The sequence below is a fragment of the Urocampus carinirostris genome, chromosome 2 (genome assembly GCF_059441175.1).
Source record: "Urocampus carinirostris isolate Australia breed hairy pipefish chromosome 2, RoL_Ucar_1.0, whole genome shotgun sequence".
In the NCBI taxonomy this organism is placed as follows: domain Eukaryota; kingdom Metazoa; phylum Chordata; class Actinopteri; order Syngnathiformes; family Syngnathidae; genus Urocampus; species Urocampus carinirostris.
Window position 1 is genome coordinate 48744679 of NC_142350.1, and position 9768 is coordinate 48754446.

A 9768-nucleotide genomic window follows, 5' to 3' on the forward strand; every position below is an offset into this window, starting at 1 on the left:
AGCCCTTTGGCCACCTTGCCCGTGGCATTCTGTGAGAATTTTAGCCCTTGCCATTTATGACATGGAAATCACCAAAATCCGTAACGACTGCCTTTGCCTAATTTGCCAAGAGTGTGTGGCTATTTTAAAAGAATATAATATAAAGAGGCACTGCCAGACGAAACATGCTGACTACAAAAGGCAAACTCGAAACGAGCGCTGTGAAAAGGTGAAGCAACTGGAAGCTGTTTGAATGGCGCAGCTGCACTTTTTCACCCTGGGAGTCAAAAGAAAATGCTGCAAAGGCAAGCTACAAAGTCGCGGAAGGTGAATTTATTGTAGACTTTTCAAAGAATGCCAGGCTGATTAGTTAACCCTCACACATTTTCAGCGTACCAAATCTGGCCAGTTTTCTGAAAAGTCTGGACTGTTCTAGGGTAAATAAACATACTTTTGACTTTATTTTTTCCGATTGTTTCCCCTCCAATATTTCTTGTTTTTTATGTTCTAAGTCAGATCTCAAACTGTTGTTGTTGTTGTCATTTATTCTAGATATCCATCACAAGCAGTGCAAGGCTTCCTGGTCCTTGTCAAAAAAAATGGGGGAAAAAAAAAGAAAAATGAGGAAGCTACATAAACCACAAAACGAAGTAATAATATATTACTAAATCATATTACTATATTTTTAATTACTATATAATAATCTGTGAAAAAGGTTTTTATTTATTTAATTTTATCTATGAATTCAAACTTCTTTAATGACAGCAAACTGAGAGCTAGAAACGGGGCATTTAAAGAGCTAGATTTTTGGTGTGTAAATTGTAAGGGAAATTATGTTCTAAATGTGTCTTTTGTACTATATTCTATACTCTTATATCCAATATATACTTTTATACATGTTGGTTTAGGGATGTTTTTATTTCTAAAATGCGTGTGTGTGGTTTTACGATTAGGCAAACACCTTCAAGGTCAGGAGAATAAGTTCTCAGGCACCAAAGGATGTGCTTCTGAATTAAAAAGCTACAACTTCTAGCTGGTTAAATAGAGATGGCTTTGACTCCCATCAAGATGGCTTTGCCTCCCAAATTCCATTCTTCTTACAGAGACATATTGTGTTTACAAAGTTTCACTATCCCTATTGCTCATTTATTACACTCGCCATCTAGCGAACAACATTATTCACAGCATTTAAATATGTGATTCCTGTCTAAACCAATCAGATTCATTTCCTGTGTTCATATAAACCAATCAGATGTGTAGTTTCCTTATTGTGTTTTACAATAAATGAGCCTTCTGAAAAAGGAGGACTGTATTCTTCATTGAGCCGATTCTGGAAGCAATGCAACACCTCCAATGGAAGGGGCTATCAAAAACCGGTTCCGAGTGTGTTCTTTTCTTCTTTCTGCTACAATCTCAAGTTCTAACCTTGACAAAATAAAAAACAATATATATTTTTAAAACTTTTGTTTCCATTTTTCCCTCAGATTTTTCGAGTTTTTTTTTATAATCAAGGTCTTAACGGGAGTCATTTATTGGGAACAATTTTTTTAAAATTTGATTTTACCTGTATATTAAAACGTTTTAATGATGTCAAAATGTAAGCTAAAATGACGTTGATTGGCAAAATACCTTTTTATTAACTTTCTTTATACTGTTTTTCTTGGAGGTGACAATGTATATTTAATTCATATTTTTTCCCAGTCTTTTGAGATGTTTTTGGTTCGCCAGGCCCATGTTTTGTCAAACACATGCAATTATCTAAAACTACAAGGACCACTTTTTTAAAAAAGCTCATTTATTAGAATAAGAAATGTCTTCAATGTCATTAATAACGTAGTGAACATTGTTTAAAATGAGATGAGCCGTGGCTTTCTGTGAAAAAACATGTAATTAAGACTTACAAGAGAATGTTAAGATTTAAAAAAATATTAAGATAAATTGGTAAAAATATTTACAAACTGCATCAAAATAATAGTGTATTTTTTGCCTTTTGTATAAATTTATATGGATTTTTCCCCCCAATGAATTTCGTTTTTGGAGGCGCTAAATACACACTCACTGTCCCTTTATTTTTTGTAGTTTTTTTAATCAAGGGGGACCGTTTTCCATTTTGGTACAGCCTGCATTTACACTGTTTTCCCATAGAGAGCAGTAAATAGCTTTTGAGCCAAATTTATTTATAATAGAAGAAGATTTTCTTTTAATTCGATATAAACAAACACACCGGAGTGTTTTAAACATTGTTGCAAACGTCCTCCTAATTCGAACCGAATCCGGTTTTTCATGTTTCGAATTTGATTCCTTTATATTGACAGAGTCTCTTTTACGTAACCGATTGTTTGTTGTACTGAACTTTGTCACACTGCGCAGCCTGCAAGGTTGTCATTTTGAGATTCGTGCAGTTAAAAGCGACAAAGATGACCTCCAAGAAAGTTATCGAATTATTCTACGATGTGGTCTCTCCCTACTCGTGGCTTGCTTTTGAGGTTTGCATGCTATTCTTTTATTTTAATATGTTTTATTCAAATGGAAATCAAAGTACAATAAACTGAATTGTTTACAGGTCATGTGCCGCTACAGAAACGTGTGGAATATTGAGCTTAAACTTAGGCCTGCGTTTTTGGGTGGTGTCATGCAGGGTTCCGGTACGTATTATTGAAATGTTTTAAAATTATTTGCCCAAATTCAGTGTATGGGTTTTTAGTCTAGGACAAACCCCAAAAGACGCGATAATTTCCACGATCTCGTAAAATCTCGCGAGATGTAACTTTTCCAAAGTAAACAGGCGCAACATTAAAGCCCCAGTGTGTAATATTTGACCACTAGATAGCACTGTTGTCTACTGCGAACGAAAACCAACCCCACAGATGCAGAAAGGCGCCAGATAAACATGGCATACTACCAGGTATGAGTTTCTTCTAAATAACATTGGTATGATAATTGATGTATTTTATAAAAAAAAAATATATATATTATATGAAAGTTTTTTTGTCCCACTAGGTGGCATTAAAGATTACACACAGTCCCTTTAAAAAAACTTAATAAGTCTCCAGAAAATTCAAGTAAAGTACAGATCCCTGACATATCTAGCGGCTCCTTGGAGCTTTTTCAAAATGCTTGTAAATGGAAAAAGAAGAGTGAAGGGAATACTGTATATATTTTCCAAATCTGGTTTCTATTGGAGCAACACAGAACAACCATTCTTAACATTTTCAATGCAGTAGAAATGTATAAAATAACTATGAAATGAGTATGAGTATCCGTATGAATCCCCTTTTCGTTCTGATTTTTAAAAAAGGCCTGTATAAGGCTTTGCATTTTTTTGCAGCTTCAGACATGTTTTCTGTTTTTTTAATCTGCTATGGCTCTTTCAACATCTTTGCTTAAGCATCGCTGCAAACATTTGGGATCCATAGCAAGTAAAGACAGTATTGTATAGCCTACTCATCATCATTACGAAGCACAAGAAATTCTGAGCTGAATGTAAAGATAGGCATTGTGGGAGGTAGTTCCACCAATAGTATATTGGCATCTTCATGATGCCGTGATGTCGACTAATAGTAGACCAGCATCTTATTGGACCTTGACCAAATTGCAGACGCATGGACATCGCAAAGTTTGAATTTTGTGAGTTTTTGGGCCAGCAAAATAATTGGTTGGTGTTGTATAGTTGGGCATAATGCCTAAATAAGCATCCTATTCCTCAACGTAACATGAAAACATCTTAAGCTAGGGACACCAAAACCCAGGAGTCTACTGTACCTGTAGTTGACTTTTTTACATGTGACCACAGGCAATAAACCCCCTGGACTGGTTCCAAACAAATTTCTATGGATGAACAGGGACCTGGAGCGCCTTGCAGAATATTTCAAGGTCCCTTTGCATCCCCCGTCAGACCCTGCAGAAGTAATGTTCTCCAAAGGTAAACAGAGCAAAATAATCGCTGTTTTCCAGTATGATGAGACATTCTTGTCTTTTTGTAGGCTCCTTGAATGCAATGCGCTTTGTGAAAGCAGTGCAGGAGAAGGAAGCAGGCGGAGACAAGCAAGTGGAGAACGTGTCCAGAGAACTCTGGAAAAGAATATGGAGTGAGGACAAAGATATCACCGAGCCCACCTCGCTGGCAGAGGTAGCGCCGTTTCCAATTGGTGAACCTCAAATGACGGAAACTAAATGGTAATTCTTCATGTTTGCAGGCGGCGCTGAAAGCTGGCATGGAAAAGAGCGAAATCCAAGCGCTGCAGAAGATGTGCACCTCGCAGGAAATCAAAGACAAGCTGAAGAAAAGTACTCAGGATGCCCTAGAATACGGGGTTGGTTCAGTTAGACGTGGTGGACAGGGACATGACTAGTTAATCATTTATAACTATTATTGCTCTTAGGCTTTCGGCTTCCCCTTGATGGTGTGTCACATTAACGGGAAATCTGAGTTGTTTTTTGGCTCGGACAGATTTGAGGTCATGGCACACTGTCTCGGTAAGTTCTTATTTTTTTGCTTATTAAATTGATTTTTTTTTTCTGGCACAAAGGATATTAGTGTAAAAGAATCAACGCATCTTCAAAGTTTAGTGCTTCTATTTTGCAGTTTGTGTTAAGAACACATAATTTAATACATATTTGGGTTTAGTTGTTTATTTTTGCATGTAATGCCTCTTTTGACCTCTAGATGGCAGTACACTCGAGTCCCCTCCTTAAAATAGTTTGGGAGCATAAAAAGCTTTGTCCTAAATACAGTGCAAATGTGTACAAAAAATTTCAAGTATGAATTTAATCAGGAACACAATGGTTATGTTTCTTTTGTGTAAATAAATGTACATACCTAAGAATATAATAATATATATGATTTGCAACCACACCAGTCTAAAATAGAATGGGAATTATGTATTTAAATGAGTGGAAATGCAATGAAGATTCTATAGTGATGGCAGTTGGGGTAGTGCAATGACAAAATGTTGCAAAAGATGTGGCCCCCCCCCCAAAAAAAAATTAAATAAATAAAGGTCTTTGAGTGATATAAGAATTAACACATGATAAAACAAAACAACTAGATTTCAAAAGTTTAATTCAGTCATTAGATGACAAAAACACATTATAAAGCTCTTACAATATCTACTAAAACTGTCAACTTCTTCGTAATTAACGGCAGCTGGTATTAGTTTGCGCGACATTGTCTCATGAAACGTTGCACCCAAGAGGACCCATTCATGCTACATCTAAAACAGGGCACTCTAAAATATGTATTAGTGCAAGGAACACTGTCATTTTCACCCAACACCCATATGGGGAGAGATATGTCCCAAAAATATTTGCACACGTATTGTTAAGATTGACAAATATATTTGCAATTTACTCAAGATCTAAAAACAATATGTCTTAATAAATCCACACGCAAAATTTCAAATCACATATGTAAATCAGAGGTCAGGCAATTATGGGGTGGGCCGATTATCGGCACCGATATTTGGGAATTTGACAGATATTGGTATCGGCATATTATCCATTCGATGAGCCAAATCTTAAGTCTCATGCAGCTGAGACTCTCTCTCCTGGTCCTACTCCTCCCATCCCCCACTATTCTTGCTACCCACCCAGTGCCTTCTGGTTGGATAAACAACTCTGGGGCGAAGCCAATAAAGCAGGAACATTAAGAGAGTGTCAGCTCAGGTCACTTGTCCCGACATGCATATGTCCATGATAGAAAAGCAATTAAGAGAATAAAAATCCGAGTTGACCTGTTTCAGAGAGGCACATTCAGGTTGAAACTAATATACTTGCTCTTCTCATAACATTAGTTTGTCAATCAAGCGTGTGTGTTTGTGATTGAGCGGGAGCATAAAAAGCACACTAAAGTGGAAGTGATGAGCTCTTATCATAACATTAGTTTGTCAATCTGGCTCCAAAACAAGATTGCCTACACTATTCAATTTGCCAACCCTGTTAAAATTTAAGTGCACTTTTTGTTTTAATTTATTTAAGTCATGTTGGTTGTATTGACATTTTTATTTATTTATTGTAAAACAATAAATAAAGAATCAGGGGGCTATCATCGTTAGTTTTTGGTTTAGGTGAATGATTAGTCATTTTACTTGTGTTGAAATTCTAATGTATTAACTGTGAAATGTTTCACAGTGCTCTTGAAGTCTAATTTAATAAATAACAACAAATATTTTATTTCTGCATGATTAATTTCTTACGCCAATGTTTACGCTTTTGCAACAAATAAAGGTAGGCTCCAAATATCGGTTATCGGTCTCCTCTTAATAATAATATTTGGTATTGTTATTGGTCAGATCAGACGAACCCTGATGTAAATAACAGATATTATTGTGGTTCTGCAAAAGACAAGATTCACGTGAGATTTCTTCTTTTAATGCTACTGGAGAAATTGGAAAACTGGCTTTGAATGTTCTTTAAAAAGTGCTTGAATTTGGCCATGAAAAGGGTGTATGAACCTTGTAAAATACCTGTAAAACCAATGTTTCACATCTGTAGCTTTTTTTTGGCTGCTCAAACGTGTCTTTGACATTTATAGCAGTCAATGTCAGCAAATGAGTTAATGTGTCTTCATTTATTTATTCATTTGTTCCGTTTGTGGCATTGTTTTTATGAACATATTTATTTTCCCTTATTTCTAATGGTAATCCTTTTTGTTTAGGTGAAAAATGGCTTGGACCCCAGCCTGCCTATCGTGAGATATCAGCTGCTAAATTGTGAGACGAAGCTGCTCTTGAAATATCAATTCCTTTTACTAAGGAATATCTTCGTCTTGCCTGGAAATACATTTTTGTCATGTGCCTTTGGATTACGAGAGCAAAACACACATGACTCGTTTTTCTCAAACCTGTATAAAAAGCAAAAGAAACCTGTAAAGGGTAATTGGAATAAATCTTTGCTGATAAAAAAAAAGGTCTGGAGCAGGGGTGTCAATTTCATTTTAGCTGAGGGCCACATACTGGAAAATAAATGTCACGGGGGCCACCCTAGTAGATTTGAGAGAGAGAATTACTGTAGTTGTATTGTTATAGTATTTCTACCGTAATATTTCTTTAGTAGTGTTTTTGTAGTATTTCTGCCGTAACATTTCAGATTTTTTTTTGTAAAATAGTATTACTGTAGTGGTATTTCTGTTGTATTGTTGCAGTACTATATCTGTAGTATTACTGTAGGTCTGTTTTTATAGTATTTCTGTTGTAATATTTTTGTTGTAGTATTTTTGTATTAAGTCAAGTCATGTTTATTTGTATAGCCCTTATAGTGTTACTGTAGTGGTATTTTTGCAGTAGTACGTTTAAAGTAGTTCCATAGTAGTATTTTTGTTGTAGTTCCGTTGTAGAATTTTGTAGTATCTTTAGTAGTAATTTTCAAGTACAGTATTTTTGCTGTAGTATTTCTGTGATAATATTTCTGTAGTAGTATTTTACAGTATTGATGTAGTGGTATATTTGTAGTATTTCTGTATTCATACTTTTATGGTACAATTACTGTAGACGTATTTTTGAAGTTTAAAAAAAAGGTATTTTCATAGTATGTTTTTGTCGTATTTTAGTCGTATTTCCATTGTAGTATTTTTGTACAATTTCCATTGTAGTGTTTTTGTAGTATTTTTATCATCATTACTATACGGTAGTTGTATTTTTGTGGTATTTCTATAGTATTCTTTTCAGAATGAAATCATTATATATTAGGTCCCGTTTTTTAAGCTCTAAATTTGATGTTTAGTTTTGTAGCAATTTTGTAGTATTTTTGTTGTATTTCCATCGTAGTACTTTTGTTGTAGACAACAGGGAAAATGGGGACAAAGTTGGCTCAAAAAACATTTGTTATTAGTTTATTTACTAGTCTGTATAATGCCGTTATAATATGACCATTTTTGTTTTCCGGGGCGCATGTAAAAGCCTTGTGGGCCGCGGGCCTTATTTTTCCCATCCTCGGGAAAGACAAAGTTTGTTGTTTTGCCAAGCTGGTCATGCGAGTTCCAGGAAAAACCGAGACCCCAAAAGATATTTGTAGTTGGGTTTTTTTTCAAACCATCAAAATTTTACAACCAGGAGCTGAAAGACCAGTTTGCTTAGAAATGATGGCACCAAACAAAAAGAGGCAGAGCCTGCCCATTACTTGTTGATCTGAGACAGAGGTAGGCAAACGACGGCCTGCAGGCCACATGCGGCTCGGCAGGTTTTTCAATCTGGCCCGCCGAATGAAAAAAGTGAAATTATAAAGACAATATATATATAAATTAAGTACTACTACTTTATAGAAACGTATGTATTTTTTGGGGGGCAGCTTTGTCTCCTATTGTCCCTTTCTGTGTCTGCTACAAAATACTACAAAACAGTGAACTAATGTATTACTTTGCTTTCATGTTGCAAAGGAAGAAAATACTCCAGACATACGTACTACAAAATACTACTATGATAATAATGTAATACAGAAATGCTACTGCAGAAACACTACAAAAGACTACTACAATATTGCTGGTGCATCCATCCTAAGAGAAAAATACTAGTACATCAATACCACAAAAATGTTAGTAAAGGAATACTATAGTACAAAAATACTACTATAGGAAAACTACAAAAAGACTGCTTCAGAAATATGACAGAAATTGTACAAAAACAGTACAGAAATATTACAAAAATACTAATACAAGAATACTACAATGGAAATAATGCAAAATACTGCTACAATTAAACTATAATACAGAAATACTACTAAAGAAATAGTACGAAAATACTACTGTCATAATACAGAAATACAACAGAAATAGTACACAAATACTACTGTGGAAAGACTACAAATATACTCTTAAAGTAGTACCATAATACACATATACTACTACATAAAACTACAAAAACCCTACTATCTAAATACTAAAATATTACTAATACAGATAAACTACAAATATTCTGTTTGAATACTAAAAAAACTTTACAGAAATACTACAAATATACTGCTACAGAGATACTTCAACAGGATTACTATTGTACAGAAATAAAACTACAGAGATACTCCAAAAATTCTACTGAAATACTACAAAATGACTACTATGGAGAAACTTCAAAAATACTACAAAAAGATTACTACAAAAATACGTCTACAGTAATTCTACCATAAAAGTACTGCTATAGAAATACTACAAAAACATTAGTACGGTAATACTATAATACAAAAATACTACAAACATACCACTACAGAAATAAAATAAAAACACCATAGTAATACTAGAAAAATACATCTACTGTATTACTACAGTAATGCTACAAAAATATTACCGAAAAATGACTACGTAAATACTGCAAAAGCTCAGCCACAGTATTACTGGTTGGTTTGATCCCTTAACCATTAGGGTGGTAGGGGGAACCTTTTACTGTGGTGTGTCTTGGGCAAGTACAGCCTGGTGGCGCCCATCCCTCTCCAGGCCAACAGATGTTTCCACTTGATCTCGAACTGGGGACCTTTCGCGTGTTAGATGAATGTGTTAACCACTGCACTACAGAAGCACAGCAAAAACATCACATTTATTATTTTGCTTTAATTGTGAGTTTTCTAAAAACAGTTTAAAGAGTTAAATCTATTTTAAAACAAAAATTAAAAAAGAAATATAACATGTATGCGGCTGCATGTTGTATTTATTCAGAAATGGGGAAAAATTGGAAATCCTCCAGGACAGGCCCCTTGGCCAATTTTTTCTTAACCCAATGCGGCCTGCGACTCAGTTTGCTCACCTCTGTGGTGAGGAATCAGAGAAGAGGGCGGAGTCAAGGAAGAAGGCGGAGTCAAGAGCATTGA

General features: G+C 35.1%; 2 protein-coding genes across 2 annotated transcripts in view; one reads left to right on the forward strand and one right to left on the reverse strand.

Moving 5' to 3' along the window:
• Positions 1 to 9768, reverse strand: part of casp2 (caspase 2, apoptosis-related cysteine peptidase) — a 61085-nt gene that overhangs the window by 39140 nt on the left and 12177 nt on the right. The gene's annotated exons all lie outside the window — the stretch shown is intronic.
• Positions 2261 to 6893, forward strand: LOC148372239 (glutathione S-transferase kappa 1-like). Its single transcript, XM_088326891.1, has 7 exons — positions 2261 to 2465; positions 2543 to 2624; positions 3773 to 3901; positions 3963 to 4108; positions 4176 to 4292; positions 4362 to 4455; positions 6635 to 6893. The coding sequence occupies exons 1-7, from the start codon at positions 2397 to 2399 to the stop codon at positions 6691 to 6693; spliced, it is 696 nt and encodes a 231-aa protein (XP_088183017.1). The 5' UTR covers positions 2261 to 2396; the 3' UTR covers positions 6694 to 6893.

Bases quoted from the DNA above. Each gene is read 5' to 3' on its own strand.
- LOC148372239 (XM_088326891.1), top strand. From the start codon at position 2,397: ATGACCTCCAAGAAAGTTATCGAATTATTCTACGATGTGGTCTCTCCC. The intron at 4,109-4,175 runs GTAGCGCCGTTT...TCATGTTTGCAG, and splicing joins AGCCCACCTCGCTGGCAGAG to GCGGCGCTGAAAGCTGGCAT. The intron at 4,456-6,634 runs GTAAGTTCTTAT...CTTTTTGTTTAG, and splicing joins GGTCATGGCACACTGTCTCG to GTGAAAAATGGCTTGGACCC.